This window comes from Colletotrichum aenigma (assembly GCF_013390185.1).
Source record: "Colletotrichum aenigma strain Cg56 chromosome Unknown KSG_Cg56_contig04, whole genome shotgun sequence".
Taxonomy (NCBI): domain Eukaryota; kingdom Fungi; phylum Ascomycota; class Sordariomycetes; order Glomerellales; family Glomerellaceae; genus Colletotrichum; species Colletotrichum aenigma.
The window spans coordinates 5,873,612-5,898,118 of record NW_023500910.1 but is presented as its reverse complement, the minus strand read 5'-3'; the positions used below and the strand labels follow the sequence as shown (position 1 = coordinate 5,898,118).

At 52.0% G+C, this 24,507-nt stretch overlaps 9 protein-coding genes across 9 annotated transcripts; 4 read left to right on the top strand and 5 right to left on the bottom strand.

Moving 5' to 3' along the window:
• Window positions 1-480: 480 nt before the first annotated feature.
• Window positions 481-2,189, bottom strand: CGCA056_v007411 (uncharacterized protein; the record flags this gene model as incomplete). Its single annotated transcript, XM_037322660.1, has 3 exons — window positions 481-1,615; window positions 1,707-2,107; window positions 2,160-2,189. 3 exons carry the CDS (start codon window positions 2,187-2,189, stop codon window positions 481-483), a joined length of 1,566 nt encoding a protein of 521 aa, XP_037179289.1.
• Window positions 2,190-3,853: 1,664 nt separating this feature from the next.
• Window positions 3,854-5,460, bottom strand: CGCA056_v007410 (putative succinate-semialdehyde dehydrogenase; the record flags this gene model as incomplete). Its single annotated transcript, XM_037322659.1, has 3 exons — window positions 3,854-4,856; window positions 4,909-5,384; window positions 5,437-5,460. The coding sequence occupies 3 exons, from the start codon at window positions 5,458-5,460 to the stop codon at window positions 3,854-3,856; spliced, it is 1,503 nt and encodes a 500-aa protein (XP_037179290.1).
• A 515-nt stretch (window positions 5,461-5,975) lies between these two features.
• TRI1 (Cytochrome P450 monooxygenase TRI1) lies at window positions 5,976-7,832 on the bottom strand (the record flags this gene model as incomplete). Its single annotated transcript, XM_037322658.1, has 5 exons — window positions 5,976-6,403; window positions 6,470-7,072; window positions 7,127-7,195; window positions 7,250-7,349; window positions 7,401-7,832. The coding sequence occupies 5 exons, from the start codon at window positions 7,830-7,832 to the stop codon at window positions 5,976-5,978; spliced, it is 1,632 nt and encodes a 543-aa protein (XP_037179709.1).
• Window positions 7,833-11,226: 3,394 nt separating this feature from the next.
• On the top strand, window positions 11,227-11,934 carry CGCA056_v007408 (uncharacterized protein; the record flags this gene model as incomplete). Its single annotated transcript, XM_037322657.1, has 1 exon — window positions 11,227-11,934. The coding sequence occupies one exon, from the start codon at window positions 11,227-11,229 to the stop codon at window positions 11,932-11,934; it is 708 nt and encodes a 235-aa protein (XP_037179708.1).
• Window positions 11,935-12,586: 652 nt separating this feature from the next.
• On the bottom strand, window positions 12,587-13,730 carry CGCA056_v007407 (uncharacterized protein; the record flags this gene model as incomplete). The annotated part of the gene is made up of 2 exons (XM_037322656.1): window positions 12,587-13,096; window positions 13,167-13,730. The coding sequence occupies 2 exons, from the start codon at window positions 13,728-13,730 to the stop codon at window positions 12,587-12,589; spliced, it is 1,074 nt and encodes a 357-aa protein (XP_037179475.1).
• Window positions 13,731-14,448: 718 nt separating this feature from the next.
• On the top strand, window positions 14,449-15,434 carry CGCA056_v007406 (uncharacterized protein; the record flags this gene model as incomplete). Its single annotated transcript, XM_037322655.1, has 2 exons — window positions 14,449-14,699; window positions 14,756-15,434. The coding sequence occupies 2 exons, from the start codon at window positions 14,449-14,451 to the stop codon at window positions 15,432-15,434; spliced, it is 930 nt and encodes a 309-aa protein (XP_037179474.1).
• Window positions 15,435-16,076: 642 nt separating this feature from the next.
• On the top strand, window positions 16,077-17,080 carry CGCA056_v007405 (uncharacterized protein; the record flags this gene model as incomplete). The annotated part of the gene is made up of 2 exons (XM_037322654.1): window positions 16,077-17,024; window positions 17,075-17,080. The coding sequence occupies 2 exons, from the start codon at window positions 16,077-16,079 to the stop codon at window positions 17,078-17,080; spliced, it is 954 nt and encodes a 317-aa protein (XP_037179477.1).
• Window positions 17,081-19,223: 2,143 nt separating this feature from the next.
• CGCA056_v007404 (uncharacterized protein) lies at window positions 19,224-19,952 on the top strand (the record flags this gene model as incomplete). Its single annotated transcript, XM_037322653.1, has 2 exons — window positions 19,224-19,430; window positions 19,638-19,952. 2 exons carry the CDS (start codon window positions 19,224-19,226, stop codon window positions 19,950-19,952), a joined length of 522 nt encoding a protein of 173 aa, XP_037179476.1.
• A 1,890-nt stretch (window positions 19,953-21,842) lies between these two features.
• CGCA056_v007403 (uncharacterized protein) lies at window positions 21,843-22,892 on the bottom strand (the record flags this gene model as incomplete). Its single annotated transcript, XM_037322652.1, has 1 exon — window positions 21,843-22,892. One exon carries the CDS (start codon window positions 22,890-22,892, stop codon window positions 21,843-21,845), a length of 1,050 nt encoding a protein of 349 aa, XP_037179471.1.
• Window positions 22,893-24,507: the final 1,615 nt, after the last annotated feature.

Below are 24,507 nucleotides of genomic sequence, written 5' to 3'. Positions count from 1 at the left end.
TTCCTAGACAGCAATTACCGTCCTCAACGGCCGTAGCTAGGTCCGGCAGTTGTGTCTCAGATGATCTCAGTCGGAAAATGGCGAGTACGGAAACGGCAAGACACATGAATCAATGAACTACATACCTGTGAAATCTCCCGCTTTTACGAAAGTGAGCACCGTTTCTAGGCTGAGTTACGGAGTTTCCCAGACGCGAAAAACGGTGTGTCTTGTGGTGCAGGGCGATCTACGGCGTGTATTGAATCCTTGTACAACCCATTCACAATTTTGACAATTCGTATGCATCAGATACTTCAAATTCGAGATTGATTTGAAGTCTGATGTTCGTGAGTCGCATTCTCTCCTAGTCTTCCAACGATGACCCTGCGGAAACCATGTTAGAAGCGAGACATGAGGTAGAAAGTAATTTGGTTCTGGCAGAGCTATTTTTTATCATTTCTCTACTCTCTCTTCAACTGCACTTCAACTTTAGGTATGAATCTAGTTGTCTGGTATCCAGCCCGTCTCTGTGTCATAATCATCTCCCCACTCCGAATCTGAACCAAGTGTGGAGACCGGATAGTGACTGCAGTATGCCTCACTACCACCCCTGTTGATAAGCTTTCTATCCACCATGTGTAAATGATGTCTGTCATGATTATCTTGGTCATCATTTGTCCATAAATCATTCCAGTTCTCCCACGGTCTGTTATTATGCTCATGCCGCGCATGGCTGGTGAAGTAAGTCAACTGGGAGGCGCGAAAAAGTTCCAGATCGGGGCACTGTGTCCGTAGAAAGACAAAGACTTTGTCCCAGTTACCACCGTCTCCATACACCTTGATGTCCTCGAGAGAAACCCGCCTTGCTGCAGGTGCCAGCTTGGTTTCATTTACGGGTGCGACTGCCAAAAGCTTCAAGATCGACTGTACGTTCGTCCAGATACGGTGAAGTGCGAGGTCTACCAGACCCCTATATCCAGGTTGTGGGCTCCATCGGAGTCGATCAAGTCCAAGATAGTGTGACGCGATGATGGCCAGTGATTCAAGCCTTTGGCATGACCCAACGAATGTCCAAAGGGCATCCTGATGCTCTCTGTTGGGATACTCAACTTGAATGTTGCTCGGGGCATAACCAGTTCCAGCAATGTCCGAGAAGTCTCCGTCGTTGTAGTTGTCGCCATCGGATATCATCTGCCAGTCACTCCCACCCGGCCCTGTTTCATCGACAATGACTAAGCGGAGTTTCCGCAGTTGATTTCGGGCATCTTGAGATAGGACGGTCGTGGTTTCTCCAACGTACCATGTGCTGGGAACCGATAGACTGAGGTCCGTAAGGTGATTGAATGCCGTAGCTCTGAGTCCATGCTGAATGGTCCTGACGAAGTCGTTCATTCCCTCCATATCGTAGCAATTGGCCCGCAAGTTCTTTCGACTATAAGCGCCCATAACCCTTGCAGTGAATTTCTCGATGCAATGAAGTGAGTCGAAAAGACGCCGGATCACGGTATGTTCTTCCGTTTTGTCATAATGCAACTGCGGGTCTGCTCGCAATCCCCGTTTGCCATAAGAGCTGGGGGAATCAACATAGCTAGAGCTTAGGACGATGTAGTTCGGGTCCACATTCTGGCCTACAAACCTACAGATATTCTCTCGGGTCAGCTATGGTCTCCATGCAACTGTATCAAACTCGGTTTAAATAAGCTTAGTGTAGAGGATGACCGCCTTACTCTTGCCAATCAAAGGAGTAGAGCCGCGAGAATGAATTCAAGTCGTGCATGTCCTCGAGGCTCAGACTTCTTACGCAACTGCTCAGACTAGCATTTTGATCGCCACAACAGGTTGCAACGCGTTTGATCAGGTCGGGGTCATCGAGGCGAATGTTCCACCAAAGATGCCTCCGAAAGAGCCTGTTGGCAGAGCGATTCCACTGGCGGGATACAAGGCGCAAAGTCGACAAGGTCTGAAAGTCTAGATCCGTACGAAAGAAGGTCGATTCGTAAGGCTCGTTCTCCCCACCGTAGAATACCGCTGTGGAGTCCCGGCCGCCGGTGAAGTTAACCCACTCATCGAGGTCACGGACCTCATGAAAGGTCTGGACTCTGGCTACTGAGACATATTGGTCGACGATCTATGTCAGTCAGCAGCTTCTCATCTTCATTGAGCCGGGAGCTGGTGCCTACTTGGTCGATGATCTCTGGGGGAAGAGGCATTTTTGCGATGGTTTCTTACCAGGTTGGAAGACAGGATAAGCAGCGAAGAGTAAATTCAATTGGCGAGCCGCTGCTTTCAAGGCCCGAGCGCGTCGAACCAAGTGTGGCACGGTGGCTGCAGGCAACAGCCACAGAGTCCATCGGTGGCTGTACATAAGCAACAGCCACAGCGCCCATTGAGTGTGCTTGTCTGGGAATTCCTTCAGCGGAAGACGATGTTATCCAGTGATGCCTTGCCATGCAATGCCTTGGTGTTCCCAAGGTTTTCATTCATGTCGCCTATGATCCCTCCTAGCCAACTAGAATTTCGCAAGGTTTCTGTTGCATTTTAAGCGCGGCAAAGAGGGCTGCAATCGGTTGTAATAAAAAACGAGAGACAATGGACGATTTAGATAAATCCCTCTCGTGGCTATGATGGAAATATTGCAAAGCTTCAAACGGTAGAATAGCATAACAGTCTCTCCGTGCGATGCAAGTGTTCCACATTGCAGGAAGGTTGCTTGGTTTTCCAAATAATCGTTCCTGGTAAACCCACGACTTTGGACGGTGTTTGAGACATGACGTCGCCGCGATCCGGACTCGATTGGGGCCACACAGTCCGATGTGAAGTCGTACAACGCCGAATTGCTTCTGGACGGGAGATGCGGCTCAATTGCGGGACTTTTCTTTACTTTCAATAGCCTGTCTACGATATCAATGGTACTATCATCTCTCGCTTACCTTCATGAATGCCGACGTGAACCCAGTTCCGCCGGCACGTTCGCTAGACCCCTGCCCTGGGTTATCCTCGTCTCAACTCGCATAATTTTTGTCGGATGATAGACCAGGACCAGGTATTCACACGATGCATGATCGACGGCTCAGAAGTGACATCGATCCGAGACACACGGTTGTCAACGTCTCACGGCTTGACTGTTCCGAACAAAAAATGAGTATCAAGTACCGAGCCTCTTTGGTCGCCCACGCCCCCAGATTTTCCCCAGACTGGTTGTTGCTTAGCTGATGCATTTCACGGCGTTCTGTCAAAGCTTGGGCGAATAACTGCTTTTGCTTTGGAAAGTTGACTCCGACACCAAATACTGTCTTCGACCATCATCTCCAACAGTCTGTCACGCCCGAACGCCGTAATTCACAGAGTCAAAGAAGCGCATCACTCCAACTCAAACCCAAGGCATGCGTCTTTCCTATCTTGCCTGTGTTGCCACGCTTGCAGCGGAGGCCGTTGTCGCAGGTATGGCCTCTACCATCTAAGTCTTGCGTCCTCGAAAAGCTAAGAAACCCGCAGCACCAATGAAGGCGGAAGCGCTCCCTCTAACGCTACTCCCCAAAGAGTTCGCCGACTACAACAAACGAAATCAGCCATCAGCGCAACAACTTGCTGCGAACGGTCGTGTCTGCGGGCTGGGTGCCCAACAAGGCGTGTGCGACAACGGACGGTGCGGCACCTTCGTCGCTCCTACCGGGTTTACAATAATTCATGGTGCGGAATCCCAATGTGGAGCGGCTACAAAGAAGGCATAATAATTGAGGGGAGAGTGGCGGCGGCATAATATCTCGAAGTCGCGTAATATTATCATTCCGGTTGTATCTATTCCGAACGGACATATCATAGGCATTAGATGAACTCAGGCATCAATCCAACAACTTTCAATATCCAGATAGGTTTAGTAGTGGTCCTCCAAAGTCATTGTCACCGTCTTCGAGACGAGATACTCCTCGATTGCGACATCCTTTCCGGACTCTTTTCCGTATCCCGACAACTTCATTCCACCGAACGGAGACTCGGCTGCCGACGAGTTGCCTGTGTTCATCCCGATCATGCCCGCGTCGAGGTTCTCCATGAGGCGCCAGGTCCGGTCCATGTTCTTGGTGAAGAAGTAACTGGCGAGGCCCATGCTCGTGTCGTTCGCCCACTTCACCACCTCTTCCTCAGTATCGAAGCTGTAAACTCCAAGGACCGGCGCAAAAGTCTCTTCTCGGCTGATCAGCATCGACTGCTTCATGTCGCGCAGTATGGTAGGCTCGTGAAAGTAGCCGGCCTCAAGGCCCACCTCGGTGCCCGCTTTGCCGCCCAGAACCACCTTGGCGCCGGCCTCGACGGCATCCTTGACGTGAGCTTGGGCCTTTGGAATAGCCCTGGGTGTCGTCAGAGGCCCCATCGTCGTACCGTCTTTTGCTCCGTGGCCCATCTTGATGGTCTTGGTACGCTCCACCAGCTTGTCCAAAAACTCCTCGTATATCTTGGCTTGTACGTAGACTCTGTTCGCCGTAATGCATGCCTGCCCTGCATGTCTCCACTTCAGCGCAAGCAATGCTTCCAGGGCTTGTTCCTGGTTGCAGTCGTCAAAGATAATAAATGGGCAGTTTCCTCCAAGCTCGAGGGTGACTTTCTTGAGGCCCTCGGAGCAATGCTTGGCGATGAGACTCCCGATGGCGGTAGAGCCAGTGAACGATACTTTCTTGGTCAGAGGGTGTTTGCATAGTGCTTCGGCAACTTCGGGCGTGTTTTCGAGCGATGTTGTGATGACATTGAATACACCAGGACCGAAACCGGCTTGTGTCGCTAGGTTCGCGAGGATCAGACAGGTCAGCGGCGTCTCTGGAGATGGCTTGGCGATCATGGTGCATCCAGCAGCGAAGGCAGCTCCGGCTTTGCGTAGAATCATGCTGACACCTCTTGTAAGCGCACGTCTTGAACTATTCCGAAGGATCTACTCACGCAATGGGGAAATTCCATGGAACCAACGCGACCGTCACACCAATCGGCTGCTTCACAACCAAGACCCTCCTGTTAGGCGCGGAAGGAGTTGAGATATTCCCACGAATGCGTTCAGCCTCCCCAGCGAACCACCAGGTGAAGCCCAGCGCATAGTCAAGTTCTCCCTGGGCCTCCGCTAGAGGCTTTCCGGACTCGTGGGTTAATACCGTAGCGATGTCATCGCGGTTTTCCCGAATCAGACGGTCCCACTCCAAGAGCTTCTTCGCTCTTGATCGCGGGTTTTCGTAGCGGTATTTCTGAAAGGCCTCGTGCGATGACTTCACCACTGTATCGATGTCGGACTTATTGAAATCGGGGCTGGAGGCGAAGACTTTGCCTGTCCCCGGATCTTCGATATCGAATGTTTTCCCTGATGATGCCTTCGTCCAGGTGCCGTTGACGTATGCATCTGTCTTGAGCAGATCTGGGTTTGATAGCTTGAACACTCATGTCAGCGCAACCTGAGCATCCGGTAAGCCTCGGTCTTACTTTGAAAGGTAAATTCTGAGCCATGTTGACGGTCGTCAATATCGAGCTGTCTCAAATCCAATGAAGCAAAAGCAAATACGCGTCCTACAATGCGGTCGTCTAATTTGACTTAAGAAGGCCATGCAGCCGATTGTTATATAGCCGATATTGACTTCACCCCTCAACCCCGCATTCGAAGAACGGTCGCACAACGCCTCCGATGACGACACATCCAATGAGCTATTCAAAACTTAACCAATGGCGGCGTATATTAATCATTGATGAACGCTTCTTGGGGTTGTTCTTGTTTTGGCCAATGGCAATTCACGAAAATCGTCTTCGTTCGGAAAACCTTGTCCGCCACAACCGGTCGGTCGGTCCCGATCGACACTGCCTCCCCATAAGAATTGTCTAGCACCGGAGAAATAACGTTGACAATAATTCCACGAAATGATCTCCGAGTTTCTTGCAAGATAAAACCTCGCCAATACAGCTTAATTCTATGTCAGACTCTACACTGCAGCGCTCTATCCATGGAAGTTGCTCTATCTTGCGTGCATTCAGAACTTCATGTCAACCTCCTCCTCGCGTCTTCTGATCTCCAGCTCCAGCATCGGGTTCAGGACCGGGTTGATGCCAAAGTCAACGACCGAAGTATTGGCACCGGCAGGTAGTCTCCACTCATACTGCAGCAAGATGTGGACCAGCGCGATTTTGATCTCGTTGGCAGCGAAGAATCGCCCGGGGCAAGCATGCTTTCCGTGACCGAAGCCGAGGTGCTCCGGGGCTGTGGATACGAGCTGTGATACGTTCTCCTTGCCAGGCTGCTCACGCATACGGAGGAAGCGGTAGCCATCCCACTTCTCGGGGTTTTCGTAGACGTTCGCATCGAAGAGTGCGTGTGAGGAGACTGAGACGGAGGTGCCTTTGGGGATAAATGTGCCGTCGGAGAGAGTCACAACGCCGACAGCGACGCGCTGCATGCTAGCTGTGTTGGTCATGACTGATTAGCTGATGGTGTCTCTATGTGTGGGCTTTTAGGGTATTAGCGTACCAAGCTGCAAAGGTTTCATGCGCTGGCTTTCCTTGACAACACTGTCAAGGAGCTTCATGCTGTACAGAGAAGTCTTCTTCCACCCACCCGTGCTCAGCACATCAATGATCTCATTCCTCAGCGGCTCGATGATTTCAGGGTTGCGGGCAATGTCGACAAGGACCTGGCCCAAGAGGTCAGTGGTAGTGTGGATAGCCACTGTCGAGAAAAACAACTGGGAAATAGCCGGATCGTAGTGTTTGCCCTTCGAAGCCGCTTCGAACCAATCGATTGCATCATTAAACTCTGGCGGCGTGCGGCCATCCGCGATAGCGGCGGCCTTAAGTGCGCGACGCTTCTCGATAACGGGCTTGATAATGTTTGCGGCCTCAGCGATTTGAGAGCGAGCTTTTTGGCAGCCGGGCATGAACCAGTGAACGATGGGACGCATGAATCGAGGCCATTCGCGGAGACGGTCAGCTGCAGAGAATCCGTTCATGGTATACTCTTTCGTGATAGTAAGCCAGTCTTCGTTTCTGCACAGCTCTGTTCCCAAGAAGACGCGAGACGAGATTCGGGCGATGAAGTGAAGGATCGTGGGGCGCATGGGAATCGCATGCCATTCTACTTGGTGTCAGTCATGTTGCTATCTTTCGTCTAAATAAACAAAAAGCATACCCTTGCTGTCGGTGAAGATATCTTTTAGAGCCAGCGAGGTTTCGTCGGCGAGGGGCTCAGTGACCTTTGCTATTCGAGACTTGTCAGTATCGATCATACTGATCGTCGGTTGGAAAGGCTTACCAAGTGCCTTGGTCAGGTCCTTATTGATGACTATCAATGTGATGCTGTCACGAGTTCCCTCGCGGAAGGCGTCAAAGCCTGGGGTCTTGGTCTGAAAGAACTGTTGAGGTCAGCACCCGTACCGGCACGAGGAGCATTCAGGGAGGCTTACCTCCGCAGCGAATTGGGTGAAGCTCAGGTGAGCATGATTTCGAATTTCGTTGGCCATAGAGGGAGGCAACACGATGGTCTCGCCCATGTCGCTGACCAATCGGACCGGCTTGTTGGGGTTGGTCTTGAACCATGAGTACATCATCTCCCTGGCGCCGGCCAGGTAGCGCTGCTTGGGTCGGCTGTCGGTGAGCTCAAACTTTCCCTTGGGGTTGATTGAGGGCGTGTTCATCTTGGAACCCTGCATAGAGTACGCAAAGATGATGACCAGGATGGTGGTCAAAAAGTATGACAAGGGCTTCGCGGATCCATCGAGAGTGAGTTTCGCGTCTCCCAAGGGAGAGCGAATAGTGTCGGTTGTGTCCATCAGGGGAGAGTCGTTGTTTGGTAGGGCTGTTAGAGGATGAGGAACTCTGAATGACAACTTAACCATTTACTCGTCTGGGGATGTTTACGGGAATGGACTTATGTATGTTTCGACAGAAAATGTTATCACCGCCTAAGGCCCTCGGGCTCTGCTTTCGATACTACCCTTGCCCAGGAGCATGGATTCTACGGACAGCTTCTCTTGCCGTCCACCTTCGGTCGGATGCTTAGCATCACCCCGTAAACGTGCGTGGACCCTTGGCCCGAGAGCGAAGGCAGGGTCACGACATGGTTGGGGTTGCGGGGATGACGGGGCTGTAGGTCACACAAGCCCACAGGTCTACAGATTCTGGATACATGTGCGAGAATTTACCGCATACCCATATAGCGTCCATTTGGAAAGAGACCACCAGTGTACATACTAAAAGTCATGTCAAACCCTTGCCGGCTCTCGTGACAAGCTCATCCTCAGATGTCTTAGTCTTGGGTAACAGGCACAGCTTTCGTCAAGACTCTGTTACCGGTAGCGCGGAGAGGGATCCGATCGACAATGACAATTGTAGTTCGGATCGTGTTGCGGTGAACACTCCAGCCAGCGTACACACCCTCAGGAGTTGCACTGACAGCGGCCTTGACAATCTGATGGGTGTGCTCCGTCCTTCGGCAACTCTTACCGCCAGCCCCATGACTGAACGTAATCCGAGGGCAACCATTTGTCCATAGGTTCACGCAGGAATACGAAAAATCTCATGCATGACGTTTGTAACCCTTTCCACGCGATTCACAATGCTCAAGGCCGACACGCGTTAGCTCCCCTAGCGCCCATCGGGCCTCCACACGGGATCCCCCCTCCGCCAAGCCGCAGCGAGCCTCAAACTCACAGGCTCGAGGATGGATGCTTGCCTGGTCTTGAGCCAATCCCATCGGTGAGTGTGGTGCCTTTTAGCGGGACGACCGGGCCGCCGATCGTTGTTGTCTTAGAGGTTCATTCACGATGCCGAGCCTGTTCGTGGTAGGCGGAGGAACTCCATCCAAAAACTAGGACCGTTACACCCGCTTAATAAGCGGTTGGTCCGGGTGTGATTGGCGTGCCGGATAAGTTTCCGAATATTCCCTGGTCATTTCCTTCTTTTGGGATGGGCTTTGATGGACATTTTCGCTCACCATGTCAAGGCTAAGCTCTCTGCCCACCGTCGATCACCATCGGGAGCCCACCTGTCATCGGACAAAACCCATCTGCAATAGATTCTTCTTACCAAGATTAGATGCTCAATCGAGCTATTTTCGCCTTGAAAGCACGCATTGGATTTCCGACCGGAGTTGACCTGAAGTGCTCCGCCTGAACCGAGGCTCATCGTTCCATCGCTCCCACTCTCGAATATTGCCACCTCAATCATGAACGAGCATACTATGAAGTAGTCATGACAGTCTTCTAGCCTGCTACTATTCAGATTGAGTTTTCTCTGCCCTGCGGGGACCGCTTCCAGATTGCGGCACGGTTAAGGTTTCCTTGATCGACAAATCTGCCGAACGGACAGCCTGGCTAGGGGGTCGAGTACTTCGGACAAATCCCCCCTCTCGCAACCATGTTTGCCTGGCAAATTTCATCCCGATCGCACGAAATCTTCAATACGGATACGTGCACGAGTCGTCTCAAGCCTGAAAGACGCAGACGGCGGGAAACGCAGTCGGCGCACGGGATAGTTCACCAGCCCGTGAGACAAGACGATCCAACGGCCAGCGAGGTGTCCATGCCTCCGACATATTTGGTTTCTTTGCGTGGATCAATGCCCAGAATCAAGGTATCATGGACCGATGAAACTCCGTTCGTCATATGCTTGCCCGAATTGTCTCAAAGATGGTTAGGACTACAGTGAAGATAGAATCCAAGATGTTCAGAGACGGCCCATATGTTTGATGTCTTTAATGGCCTTCGCGGTCTGAATGGATGCCCGAGTATAATGCGCTCTCATTGGTTAACTCAGCCCCCAGGTCATCCTATACTTGTGGAAGGATTCGAGTTCCCAAGAACGGGCCAAATGTTCAAGGCGGCTATCCTCGGGTTCTCCTTTGCAGTGCTCCTCGCCAAGGCATTTTAAATTCATTCATTGTACGATAATAGACATACGGATAATTGAATAGCTCAGCCACATGTTCCAGTTTGGAACACGAACATTAGGGCTCCCTGGACGAATGCGGCACGGCTGGAGGCACGGGAACGCTAGAACAGACAATGTCTCAGGCTCTGCAGGCGGCAGCCGGTAACCACATGGGCCAGGCCGCTCGTTGTCAGTTTACCAGGTCTCGCTTCTGCCTTCGGGTGCTGACGACAGAAGCCGCGGCGATTGCATCTTCTTGAAACGGGCGTCCGTCAATCCAGCATTCTTGTAGCTTAGCAGTTTGAAGAATGCATGGCGAGAAGCTTGGCGTAAAGAGGTCAGGGTCTTTGCCTCTCTCATTCCAGCAAAGTTGCACATCATTTCTCACACTTGCTCGTCGCCTGCTTGCCTGCTTCGATGAAAATGCCATTTCAGCCACGAAGTCGTCATGGCATCAAGACTTTTGCCTTGCGTTTTGTCGTCAGCGTGTGAAATGTGTCGGATCTGCGGGAAGTCCCGTTGCGGATAGGATTCCAACACTGAACACTCTATGCTCTAGTCGAGGCGTACCCGTGGTTGATGTCTTGAACCCTCCAATTAACCCCCATTCCACAGAATGACACGATAATCTGGTTCGGAGCCACGGGTTTCTCAACGCATCTTCATTCGTCGCAATTGCGCGACCTCGTAGGGTTAGAACGTTCGGGAACAGGGACTAGAGGCGGGAGCTGGAGACGGGCCGCGTGTGTGGTTTCTCCCCGCGTGCAAACGGGAAACACGTGCTTGGAAGAAAGCCTACTGCACGAATGCAAGCTAGTGGTTGCAGTCTAGATTACAAGTTCTGCCTTGAAGCGGGTCTGGTGAAATAGAAGGCGCTCTATGCTACCCATTTGGTTCGATTTGCTGTCCAGAATATTGTATGAGGCGATCCTCAATTTCAACCACGGGAAGATGGCGAATGCATGATCACGGACCCATTCCTGGGATCGAAACATTCAAAATGTGGCTGGCTGAAATACCAGTCGAGCACACCTCCCTCGCCGGATTGCAATGTTTGGGCGTCGTGTCATTCGCATTCTCTGACTGAAGCGCCATTGAGGTGAGTCTTGACGAATCCAGCGACATTGGTGCCTGTGGTTTGTCAGCTCGAGAGGCCATCGATAGCTTCTTCTCGCTCGTACTTATTCTGAAGACAGGCTCTCTCTGATATTCTCCCTCCATATCGTATAAGAAGCAGACTTGTATCCCATCAAAAGCTCTACCATGACCCTCATCGACTCAATCACAAGCTTACCTTTCCGTAAACCTGCTCAAAGCCCCCAAGAACCTTCACTTTCGTTGACATCAACCTCATCTGACACTATGGCCTCTCTCATTCCCGTCAAGGAGTCCGACATCTCCATCGTCTACAACTCCAACACTCGCGAGCTCGTTCTCGCGGCCAAGGGCGAGATTCCCAAGGTTTTCTTGACCCCTTTCTTCAAGCAGGAGTCCGTCCTCAACACTGGCCTCACCTTCTCCATCCGAGCCTTCGCTGGTGGGTTTCCCCCCCAGAAGGGCGAGAAATCCTTCGATATCAAGCACTCGGTGCACATCAACCTGCCCCTGCCGCACTTCAACAACAAAACCGTCCTGATCGAGACCGCCAGCGGCAAATTCAGCGTCGAGATCAAATACACCGGCCTCGGGCCTGGCCCCGTCATCCGTGGGGACAACGGCGGCGAGGAGGGTACCACCTACCAAGACGTCTTGCCTCCTATCAGGCGGTTCCTCCCTGCCGACCAGCCCCTGCGCATCACTGCGAACATTCCCAAAGTCGAGCCGCCCAATCGTGTCAACATCGAGCCGTCCTACAACCCCGAATTCCTCGAGTTGATCCATTCGACGGTCCATGAGGGAAGCATTTCCTGGACTTTCAAGTGGAAAAAACTTCCCACTGAGGAGGGCGCAAACCCCCAGCTGATCGACGTCACCACTCACCAATACAACGGCCTCGTCGGCCCTGCTGCCCGCAACTACATCACCATTCAGGGCTACGTTGTCCTCTTCGTCGTTTTCGAGAAGAAGTAAGGATAGCCACATCCGACCTCTGAGTGGCTTTTCAAAGGAATTCACATGTCTACTTAGGGGCACCAATGTAGTTGGTAGCGGAGATGTCGTCGAAGGCGATTGGCATGTGGTGTGAACCTGGAGTGGATCTTAGCTCTCTTATTCTATAAGTTGGACTCCAACTTGGATCTCGTTATCTATATCAATACACTTCTTTTGTGGAAGCCTTTCACTGCTGAGGTATGTCGTCAGCCAGGTACCATGCACTTTGAGACATTTCATACCGAGGTACCTGTTCTGCAGGTTATGATCATCCAAGGTTCGGTCCGAATCTGGCAGGATACCTAGGTAGTTTTCCCGCGATCGGGATTTCGGATCTTCAGCAATCTGATTAGTAAAAACAAAACTCCCAAATTATTAGCTGAGTGTCATATCCAGGAAGTTTCGAGCCCCCCCAGTAGGGGTTTTCACAGTAGGAGAACAAGCAGTAAAATCACCTCGGTCAGTGCCCAGTCCAGTAGCTCGCAGTATACGTACCCAAGGGTTGAGCTGAGTGTCATAGTGGGCCTTTATCTTGTCCATCTCGGCACTCTCGCGGATTACTAGTAGTTTGCGGTTTATACTCATTATTGTTTCTACCAAAATGAACTCTACTTAGAACGACCACCTGCCTTTAGTCTGAGACTGTAAACCTTAAACTCAGGCCCGCATACTCTGGGTCTGCGTTGAACGCAAACCCTCTCGAGCCTCCCCACACAGTGACCTCTGTGATTCTCTTGTTGCCAAGGGCGGCCTTATGTTGTATAAGGAACAAAGCCGCCCCAGCACCATGGGTGCTGCCAAGGATGGCAAGGCCGTCGTCTGTGTCCATCGAGAGTATCACCCTGTCGTTCCATCCCGGTACGAACTGATGTCCCTTGTTGTACAAAGCCTGCAAGACGACGTTGAAACTAGGGCGGTAGGTGATATTGCTGCGGTAGATGAGCTTGACGTTGCTCGGGTGAATGCCCCTCACTTGGCAAGCTTCGAGCCACTGGAAGTAAACCATGTCAGACAGCTGCTCCAGATCAGGGACATCTCCAATCTTATTCTTCTCAATTTGGTAGCGAGGGCTGAAGTTTCTGTCAAAAACGATAGCGCCCGATCTTGGATTGAGGACGTTCTGGTAAGAAGCGCCCGTTGCCTGGAAGGGGGACGAAGCGCATTAGAGGAATAGAGCTCTAGATGGCCAGGTTTGGTGGGCAGCCACTTACAGCTCCAACACTAACGCCGTCGCGCTTGTAGAAATTACTTTCGTGCATGTAAGTGGACAGACCATTCTCTGCCGGGTCGACTGGATAACGTGGGTCTGCGAATGTGACATCCAAGAGGTTTCCGAACCCAGGCGTCGCATCAAACTCGTCGAAATCTGAATCGAAACCATCGTCGTCCGACTCCGACTCGGCGTCCACGGTGTCAAAGGGGGCCCAGTTCATCTGGCGAGTCCATCCCCAGCGTTCAACAGCCCTGGGGTCCTGCCACGGCGTGGCGACGGTAACTCCGCTGTTCTGCTGCTTTGCCGCCGAGTCGCTGAGTGGGAAAAGTGACTTGAGGTAGGTTCCCTTCTGAACACGACCATTGTAGTCGCTAGGGAAGTCTGGGAACTGTCCTTGTACTCGCTTGTTGAGAGGCGCACGCTGCAAGGAGTTGATGTAGTTGGCGCTTTCACCGTCCACTGTTGGGGTGGGAGAAGCACTGATAACGGCCGCTTGGATGAAGAGGAGTGATAGCAGAAAGCGAAGGCCCTTGGGGCTGGGGGGACGAACGACGCTAACCATTGTGATTTGTTATCGTTGGTCGCGTGGCGAAGAAAGAAGCAGGAGGAGAGGATAGGCGCCCAAATCTGAATACAGCGGGTCGGCACCTCTTGTAGGCGATGGAGATCCCATTGCATTCAGATTCGCCGGTCAAGGCGATCAGGAGAAAACTCCGAAAGGGATGCGAAATTAAGAATTGCGATTAACCTTTCGAGACTTTTTGCCTCAGCGATGAACAAACTGGTGTTCGTCCCCGGGGGCGCCGCGGGATCCACCTTACGACGGAATTGCCTAGTGGCCAGTGTCACTCGATTCGGCATCTATAAATAGGCCGTTCATCCAAAGAGCGATGAAAGCTAGTCACACAACTTTTCGCGCATACATCGACAATTTACTCGGGTTTTCTTTTTTTGCCAAGCTATGGTCAATAGATGAATGCAGACACAAGTAAAATTGCAGCGAGCAGACACATAAGTGAACTTATTTCTTCATCATGCACCATATATATACATATTAGCTGATCCACCATCCCGGCGATGCCAACCGATCAAACTTTAAAAGATTACTAAATGCTGGGGTCAAGCTGGCAGGATTACTCGCAGCCCACTGGTGTACTTGGTTCAACAGATCTATCGTGATCACTTTAGGTATATATTCACTCGCCCAGAGTTACTGCTCCAACATCATCCCCCTTACGGAAGAGTTCTTATCTTCATTCACTTCACCTTCCACAGACACCATGATTTTGAGAGCTCAGTATCTTCTCACAGTATGTCTATTCTTTTCAGAGGCTGCCATGTCAGCTATTCTACCTCGCGACGGCGATGATTACGCCGGACATCCGGAGGTGAACCATGACCAAGTAGCAGCATTTAAACAAGATTCTTCCCCCGGAGTAGACGGACGCCTGGAACTCATGTTCAATCCTCTGCTCATCGTCACAGGAGGTTGCGACCCGTTTCCTGCAGTCGATGCCAACGGAGGTCTTGGGTAAGAAAATTCAATTCACTATTCATAGTATATCAATAGCTAATGGTATCTTGCAGACAAGGTCTGAGACCGACAGGCGGTGGACGATCAGGCTGTGGCAATGGCGGGACTGGCCAGGTCTATGCTCGCCGCGGCAGTAGTCACGGCCGCGACGCTATCATTTACAGCTATTACTTCCCAAAGGTTCGATGGGGGAAAGGCGATAACAAGGGACATCGTCATTACTGGGCCAGCATCGTCGTTTGGATCAACCAATGGAGCTGTGATACCGAGAAGCCCTCATCATACCGACCAGTGGGGATGTCATACACAACCGACCACGCAACATGGGGTTTCGAACCTATTATCGGTGGTCTGACATCTAAAGCCCCTCCCGAGAGTTCCTCGCCGACGAGTTTCATTGTCCAAATCCACGACAACGCCATGACACCATTTAAAGACGCCGATGTTACCGCGGCTTCTCAGCGCACGTTGATCTCTTGGATGTCACTATCCGTAAAGGCGCGTGAGGCTTTGACTGACGTCAAGTACGAAAAGACCACAGTGCCATTTACCGACGCCAACATCCAGGCCGCTTTAGACACTGCCTACCAAGAGAGCTTTTACACAGGGTTAAAGGACGGACAGGACTGCAACACCACTATCCCAGAGAGTGATGGAGCTGACTTAAATCCGGACGAAAGTCCTGAGGATAAAGACCCAGAGACAATTCCTCTTCCCCCTGTGACTGTTTAGCTATACGCATCAAAATAAAGGCATCATCATCCTTTCCGTTTGATATACAGCATACAAAATAATCTTGACACATCTTAAGGTAAGGTAGTCCTAAACGTTTTTATATTACGACTGATTATTAAATATATTATAACTAGAGGGCGCTCTGTAGCACACTCAGTAGCTAAGCCCATCTTCCTTGGACATAGGCATTTGAGAACTCTTGAGGACTTTCTTATCTCAACTTCGGATGCGCCTAGATGAGATGCGCACCTCATCTACGCGCATAGATTATAGGGGATTCTTCTTGCCAGTCGGCGAGAGTCTACGTACGTCGTACGTGTTGTAATGATCCGCAATTGCGCTCTCGTAATCCTGGTTCCACCTTTGCGACAGTAAGGTATTGTGAATGCACTCCACCAGTTGGATCTGACCAAGGTGCATGTTGTGCCACCACACCTCTGCCAAGACGAGTAAGACGAGTGCTGCAGTCAATAGTGGCGGATCACTTGCAGAATAAGGCAGGCTACGGAAGACGGCAAAGGTTCCACATCAATGACGGTGTTAAACTCGCGTTTAAGCCCATATCCCCTCTCGACACGTTCTCCAACTGTTCGTTTCTCATTCCGAAGACCGCTCGAGTAGCTATTTATCCTCACAACCATGGCATTTTTTCACAAGCCACCTATATTCTGGTTCCCGACGACCGAAATTCCGGGTTGGCTATTCTTCGGCATTTTTGTAGCATTCGCCTCAGTCCGTGCCAAAGCAGCCTCCGCAGACACTGATGCCGACGATGCCTTGTCAGATTTCACAAACGACCTATTCACAGATCTCGGACCTCTTTTGGCTCTGTTTGGTGAGCAAATGACGAAGCAATACATTAGCGAAAGTACGAACTATTACGACTATTTCATCTTTGGCATGGGCCCCATTGGTGTTATCGCGACTATAGTGTCTACTATCCGCCTCTGTGGTCCCGCATCTCTCCGTGCTATCATTGGAAGATCTACAGAGGGCAACAGTGCGATCGAGGCAAAGCTTTGTACTTCAACAAGTCGTGATGTATGCGAGGTTTTCAACAACGGCGGTATTACTCGTGTCCTGGGCCAACCTAAAATTCTCGAGCTCATCCGTACGCCAAAGTACTACCTCCTCTACATGGAAGCGTATTCCCATCGCGAAATTAATCGGAAATCTGGCTTGTATCTATTCCGAGATTTCGTAAAAGACGCCCAACGGGCATGGAACCCGGATTCGAAGCTAGAATGGAGTCTCCCCCTTCTTCAACAGCTCAGTCCGGCTTCACAAAATCCGCCCAACCTATCGCTCAACATTGGTATCACTCATTACAATACATGGGTCTTTTGTCTTGTTGCCTTGATTGGGCTAATTCTCCAAGCCGGCGTGCTTGTGGTTGCCGGCGTGGGCGTTTGGGTCTTGGGTTGGAACCTGATCGAGGGTACTACAGCATCGAAGAATTACGCGCCCACCATTTTCACTATTGATACAGTGTTCATGTGCGGGGGAATGTGTGCTTGCATTGCCATTATTGGCCAGGCTACCACAGAAGTCCGGTGCAAACGCGCACCCTCTGTCACTGGCCGCCCCGTGACGTCTCTCATCTGGCTACAGCCAAGACAGGTCATAGCTGACCAGAGATTTGACGCATATGCTTTTATTGAAGACGAAAAACGCGACTCTTGGCCTGGACGTCTTCCATGAAAACTTGGGACTTGGATCCTAGAAGCGAAATCAAGTTCATGTCAGAGACATGCATCGCAGTTTCAACAGTCCTCATTGGGTATATATTACAGTTCACTGGGTTGAGAGGCATGAGAGCCTGGGTTTCAGTTGCCCAATTAATTACAACCGTTTTCATGAGCATCCTCAGAGGAATGCTTCGAATGCAACGAGTCACAAAGGAAGACAATCAGTTGCTGAGCAAGGCGGAGTTAGTCCAAGGACACGAACTTGACTGGCTGGCTGTTGAAATATCTCAGTGTGACAACCTAGATGGACAGTCCACGCTAAAGAAAGGCGACACAAAGTTAACAGTGAGTCTTTCGGTATATTGCCTTTCAAATGTTGACATGTCGCTAAGATCGACGCAGCAAGCGAAGCCACTCCCTCCCTGGACGATGGTATCTGCGAACAGAAGCCAACCAAGTTATCAAAACTTGATGAATCTCAGGATCTGCCTTGCTGTGATGGCGGGTCATGTGCCACAACATGTGATACACACGCAATCAAAGCTTTCAAAAGTTCCATGGGATGCCGAGGTTTCCAGGGTCCATAACAAGGCAAAGAAGTTAGCAGCTGCACTCGAGCAGGTTGCAAATATCTTTTGCAAGAGAAATCGGGAAAGGTGGATTACCCTGAATTTGTTAGGCTCGCAATTCTGGCGACCACCATGCATCACGAATGGAGGCTCCCCGAATGAGAAAGGTTTCGATATTCGCCTTGACCCACTCAAACGTCATCCCACATCCAAATGGACGATAAACCACGCAGAAGTTGAGGCAATTTTGGGCCTTGCTTTATGGACTCTTATATCCGACCATCGTTTATCGTACTGCGAAGTAAGGTCTCAGCTTGAATCCTTTAGAGCTGAAGATGTACCAAAGAAGAGGATCATGTCAGCTGGTCTGGATTCACGCAAGATTAATGGGGAGCTAGAGTTGGTCTGTTGGCGGGGACTGCTCAAAGTCCAAGAACCGGGCCGCTTCACCTTTACCCGACATAGTATTTGTGAAAAGATGACACTTCCGCCAGAAACAAACCTCGACATGTAAACCGGGTGCAGTATATGAAGCGCCCATCAAAGGCCTCAAAGAGAGAAATTGGCTGGATATTCCAGGAGACGATGTGATTCCTGCACAGCGACTGTGCGGCTGGAGCTGTGTTCTGGGAGCGCACGAAAACATCCAGTGGACGAAGCAATCCTTGTCTGAAAAGGCACTCGGGCGCCCAAACGAGCTCCCCAAGGCGATCTGTGTTGAACTCAGTACAACAGGTTCATCTCTTTTGGACATCTGCACCCAAGAACTCTTCGGGGCTTTCTTAGCTCCACTGCAGATGCAGGGAGACGACGACGACAACTGCGCGTCAGTCCAGACAAGACATGACGTCCAACGTCTAGAAAAAAGGGCTGAGACTATCAAAGCTATTTCCCAAATAATTGTGGAGTCTGGCTTAGGCTCTGATGTAGATGCAGTTAATTGCATTCTTCCAGCTCTCGATTATCGCCAAATGGGTGACCGAGACAGAGTTATTTCGATCGTTTCATCAACTTGCGACTCATTCCTAGAGAGGTTTGAGCAAGCAGAGGCTTTGATGGTAGTCAATTATGCCATTGACGTCCTTCATCCTCGGGAAACTCGAGAGGAAGAGCGCTCCTTTGCGGGGGCTCTTTGTATGCTATCTAGAATCCAAAGGTTCGAGATGTGCAATAACAACGGCCCGAAGATGCACGGGTACCATGTTGAGCTTTATTATAAAATTTGGGAAGAGGCAACTGAAAGACCTATTGCAGGCCATCTTCGACTGTCGACAATTGAGGAGCTTCAAAGAATCCACCTACCCCCCTGGGGGTTTCGAGGAGCACATGGTGGCGAAAGGAGAGCAGTCTACAATGCTCTATTGGAAGCACTTGAGAAGAAAGACAGATTTGATACGATGCGTTCCCTTTGTTTTCTCACACGGAATGGTCTAGAATCATTATCAGCCGAAGAAAGCCATTTTGCCCGCGCGGCACTCCCACTAACCACGAAACAAGGGTGATTCGAGGCTGTAGACGCAATATTGAGCATGGGGTTTGATCCACCAGCTCAGGACGGGGCTGGAAGAACTGCGCTGGGTTACTGCGCTGAGTATGGCCAGTTTGAGCACGAGGTCTGCGCGGAAATAATTCTGAGCCATGGGAAAGCATTGGAAGCGTTGAAGTGTGTCTCATGGTCTACGGATGACGGGTGTACTCCGCTCTTGTTGGCAATCGACAAAGGCCACGAAGAAATGGTACGCATACTCTTGAAGAATGGATGCGCTGTAAACGAACAAGGAGGCCGGGAGTTCTCGCCGTTAGGCGATATCTTACCCCTAGGCGATGCAATCTCAAACGGCCACGAGGGTGTTGTCCGGCAGCTCATCGACGCAGGAGCCGCGCTTCGACCAGACCACGTCGATGCTGCAAAATACAGCAACTCACCTGGCATCAAGCAGTAGATCTTTGGTTACTTGACACTCCTGGTACACGAGAGCCCAGATTCTTGGATGGGGAATTTGCCCGACGTCATCGAGCACAGCGACTCTAAGGCCGTAAAAGTACTGCTAGATCGCGGGGCCAAGTACTCATTTGAGCGCATTGTACTTGCCGTCAGAAGAGGACAACTGGACGTCAAGAACCTGTTTTTGGAACTGGTACACAGCTATGTGGCCGAGTTTCCAAAAAACACGAGAGAATGGCTGTTGAAGCTGGCGGAGGAAGACGACCAGGACACCTTGCAAGCACTACCCGATCACGGCGCCTCAGTTGTCTAGGACAGCGCGTAAGCCTAAATAATGGCTTCAGGGAACAGTGTTGGTGCTTTCATTCTAAGCCAGCTGGATGAACGCTCTCAAATGAAGCCAAGTGTAAGAAGATCTTCAAGAATCCAGCGTATGGACGCGCTAGGTCGAATTTGTCAGGATCGCCTCATTCTGTATTTCAAAAACATCTCTAATGAGCCCTTTTTATTCATTTTTTAAAACAACGTGGAGAATGACGAGAGAATCAACGAGGTAGGGACAAGAGCATGCCTTTCATTTTCGTCTTTCAAGATGACAGTAATGGGGACAATTGGTCGCTATGAGGTATTCGTCCATCCGGTTACGTGAAGGTGTCTCCTCAGCTAGCAACACCCTCCATGGTCAGACTTAGTGGACCAGAAATCCTAATAAATGGCCTTTTGGGATTGGCAGCGGAAGGAGGATCTGGGCCTCTCTGCCTAGTCTCTCTGATGCTGTTGATCATTTGTTTTCCTCGCCCACACCCAAAACACCACTACCAAGGCATCCCACCTCCAAAACCTCAGGCACTCCTACCTCCTTCACCGCTAGAATGCGTCACCCATTCCGCGGTCAATGACTGATACCACTCCTCCCGGCGTCCGGCCCCCGAGCAGTGTGGGTGGGTGGATCCGGTAACACACCGGCGGCGGACCAATCCCGAAGGACACTCTGCGCGCCACGGGACCGTCCTTCACCCTCGGTGCGTGTGGAGAAATATGCCTGTACTTGTCTTGGTTCTCCAAATCTTCCTTGGCCGAGGTGAGACATTCGAGTTGGGTTGTTTCTCTGTACCGAAAAGCGATGCGACACATGAAAACCCCCCGTCAACAGCTTGGTCAGAATCCTACACTACCAATCCAATCACCCTTCGTCCACCGAACCACACCGAGCCCTCCCCCAACCCGTCACAACTCACACCGGCCACCACCAGCGCCATCACTAGTGTTGCGTCCTCAGGCCCGTCCCGCATCACAAACAAGGATCCTCCCTTCCCCATTGCCTACCCCAACCCAGGCTGCCTATTCCATCTACGCAAGCGCAGGCATCAACCTCGCCAAAACGCCACGGATGATTTGCGACGGCGCGAGATGAGTCGATCGCGTTAGGTAGCGAAATCGACATCGACATCGCAAGCACGTCAAATGCCAGGTTCCGACTAAAAAGTTCCCGATGTCGCGGGATCAGAAAGCCAGGCAACAATCACCCCGCCGTGTTCACGAAGTACCCCGCGGCTATCGATAAACAATCCCCTGCCCAAGCAACCCCCCCCCTTTAAGAACTCCAAAAAATCAAGAAACGCGATATCCTCCCAAATCCCAAATCCCACAATGCCGAGGCCCGTCACCACCTCGCGAATCTTCAAAGTCCCCCTCGCTTAAACCCTCAAACCCCGAACAGTGGTGTCCTGACTCACCCGGCCACCACCACATCCCCAAATCTTCAGACGAACGAACAGTAAAACGCCACGGATACGGGGGTTGTGTCTCGAGGTCCGGAGACCAGGGGGAGGCAGGTGAGACATGCATAGCCAAGCGATCACAAGGGCCGTTTTTCATATCAACAATACAGAAGATTTTCGTAGAATGTCACCGAATCGCGAGAATGGGGCTGTCTTTTTTGGTTTGAATCATCTTTGTTTTTACCTGGTTTGTTTGTGAGATTCTATGTATGCTGTCCAATTGCTGTGGTATCATCCAATCGCTATCCCGGCGATCATCCCTCCCCGACAAGTCCTGTTACCCTGCCAGAGGTGTAAATCAAGAAAAAAAAGATAAAAAAGGCAGAACGCTTGCTATCTAGAATACATGTGCATAATAATATCAGACGCGCAAAGATCTCTAAACAGAAAAGGCATTTGCGTGGTAAATGTGACTGGACCGTTTACTCCCAACGGTAGAGACCATCATCGTAGAGAACCCGGTGGCGCCGGCTGCCGGGACCCACAGTGGCCCTCCGGCGGGGCATCATTCGCTCCATCAAGCGGCGGCGCTGGGCCTCGTCCTCCTCCTCGCGCTCGCGCTGCTCGCGGGCACGACGCTCAGCAGCGAGGCGCTCGTTGATCCCCAAACGGCGGACAGCGTCAACAAGCTCCTGGTCCGAAGACAAAGGAACGTTGGCGTAGCCGGTCGAAGAGCGCTTAAAAGGGGCAGGAGGAACGGGGACGGCCGGGCGGCGGGAGATCTTCTCGTTCTGGGCATTGATGCGCTCGAGAATGCGCTGCCTTCGCCCCGCCTCCTCGGCCGCACGCTCACGCTCCTCGCGATCCTCACGTTCCTTGCGCTCCTTATCCTTACGTCGGCGTCGGCGCTCCTCGTCCTCGGCGCTGGAGTGGCTGTGCTTAGAGTCCTGGGAGCGATGGCGGCGGTGGCCGCCGTCGATAACCTCAATCTCAACCTTGGGAGGGCGCGGGCGCTCGTCAACAATGACGGGGCGAAGATTGTGGGAGCCGCGAGGGACGTGGCTGTAGCGGAAGTGAGGCTCGTCGCCAGCGTTGGGGGAGGGCGGCGCGGTGTAAGGCGTGGAGAACTGCTTGGGTGGTGTGCGCGGGGTGGGAGGAGAGTCGACAATCACAATGCGCTCGGCGCGAGAGCGGTTCTTGCGGTTCAAGTCGAGGACCCTCTGACCGTTGACGTAGATACCCGATGCTCGGCGCTTCCTGTCGCTGGAGGAGGAGCTGGTGCGGGGCCGGGGAGACTCAGCAGACTGGCCGCGAGGTGAGGACATTGGCGGCGAGGGAGGCAGTTGCTGAGGGTATTGAGCAGGGTAGCCAGCCATTTGTGTGGGATAGCCGACGGAGCGGGGCGGGTGGTTGTAGACGACTGGGTTGCCGCAGAGGCGGCCGTTGCGAGAGTGGGAGCAGAGGTTTGGTGTTTGGTACTCGCTGCGACGGCCGTCTGGGTAGACGTCGGTGTAGACGTCTGTGGTGCACATGGTGGTGTCTGGTTGGAACGTATGAGTGCGCGGCGTGCGCTGGGGTGGTGCCGGTTGGACGATCTCTGGAGCAAAGCGAACTCGCTTCTCGGTGGTCGTCAACGTGGAAGATTGTTGGAGTGCGCTCCGAGTATTGGCGGAGCGGCGAGACTTGTGCTTCAACACTATGGTGTTGTCAAGGTACAGAGCTTCGGGAGCACGAGTGGAGGACAATGTGTCGGTGCCAACAGGCTGTATTGAAGACCGAGTGTTGTTGGTTGGAGGTTGTCTGAGTAGTGAAAGTGTAAGTTGGTTGGTGCTTCAAGATATTATGCAGGTGATTGTTGGAGAATTAAATACCAGATGACTGAGGTCGAAGACGAGAGAGCAGAGGCTGAAAAGTATCTGCCTAAGTTTAGACGGGTGCGGGTGGATCGACAGGGCCGGGATAGATTGGGGTAGCGTTCTTCGTCTATGTGGGAAAGAATCAAAGTGTAAAAACGTTTGGGTGGATAGTGCGAGCAAAGTAGAACGGCGTGGTCTGGGGAGAAACCGCGTCTGAATTATATCGTCTGCTCGCGTTCGAAGGTGAGTACGAGCAGGGGGGGGGGGGGGCCGAAAGTCGAAAGTCGACGAAGTACGCCGCAGCAGCAGCCACGATGGCAGCGGACGGAGGTACCGCAGGAAGAGCCAACAGCTAGAGACGCAAGTCGTGGGATGGTGGAGATTGAGGCCTTGTAGGCCTTACAAGGTGTAATGCGCCTGCGATGCATGCCACCATGATCCAACCCCTGCCTGCGTCTGCCTGAATGAGTGGCCGATGAGTCTTCACTAGACCCTTTTCGTACGACTGGGGGTCTCTGTTCGGGAGGGGGAGTCGCTGGAGGGTGTTTCTCTTTGTCTCTCGCACGTTTTGCGACGCCGCGCAGTACTTCTCTCTGACGATTCACAGCCTTCGCAGCTGGGAGGCCTAGGGGCTCAGCACCGACCAACTGACTTTGGTGGAGGGCGCAGGGGGTGCCCGTAAGCTGCCAATGCGAAGAAGGACGGAGGGAACCAAGGACTCCGGAATGGTTGACAACTCTCGCGGGACCCCGCTCCGTGTGTCTTTTGAGTCCCCGTTGTATTGGCCTTGCATATGGGGACTTGTGGGTGTGGTCGTGTTCGTCGAGATGTACGTCGCGTTGGGAATCTTGGTGTGGTGTGTGTCTCTCTGGCTGATGTGGTGATGCACAATGGCGACAGAACCGACTGGCTGGACGCCGGCGCGGTCTCTCGTCAGGCCTGGCTGGCCAGGACCGGCCACCACGGGCGCCCGGCGACGTCTCGGTAACCTCGTTGGGATACCAAGGTGAAGAGGTCTTCATTTGTTAATGGTGGTGTGGTCCGTCGCAGCCTTCTCTGATAGATGACGGACCCAGGTCAAACTGAAAAGGCTGAAGGCTGAAAAAAGGCGAAACGATATTTTCCGGCGATATGATGCTATTTTCTGCACAGCCCTCAATGCCCATCATCGCGCTCATGGCCGTCGTCCCCCGGCCGTCAATCTATTTGACCCGGGGGAGGGGCCCGGCCCACGGGTCCAATCGTGGAGCACAGCGACAATGACCGCGAGGGCGGCCGTGCTAGCGACAGC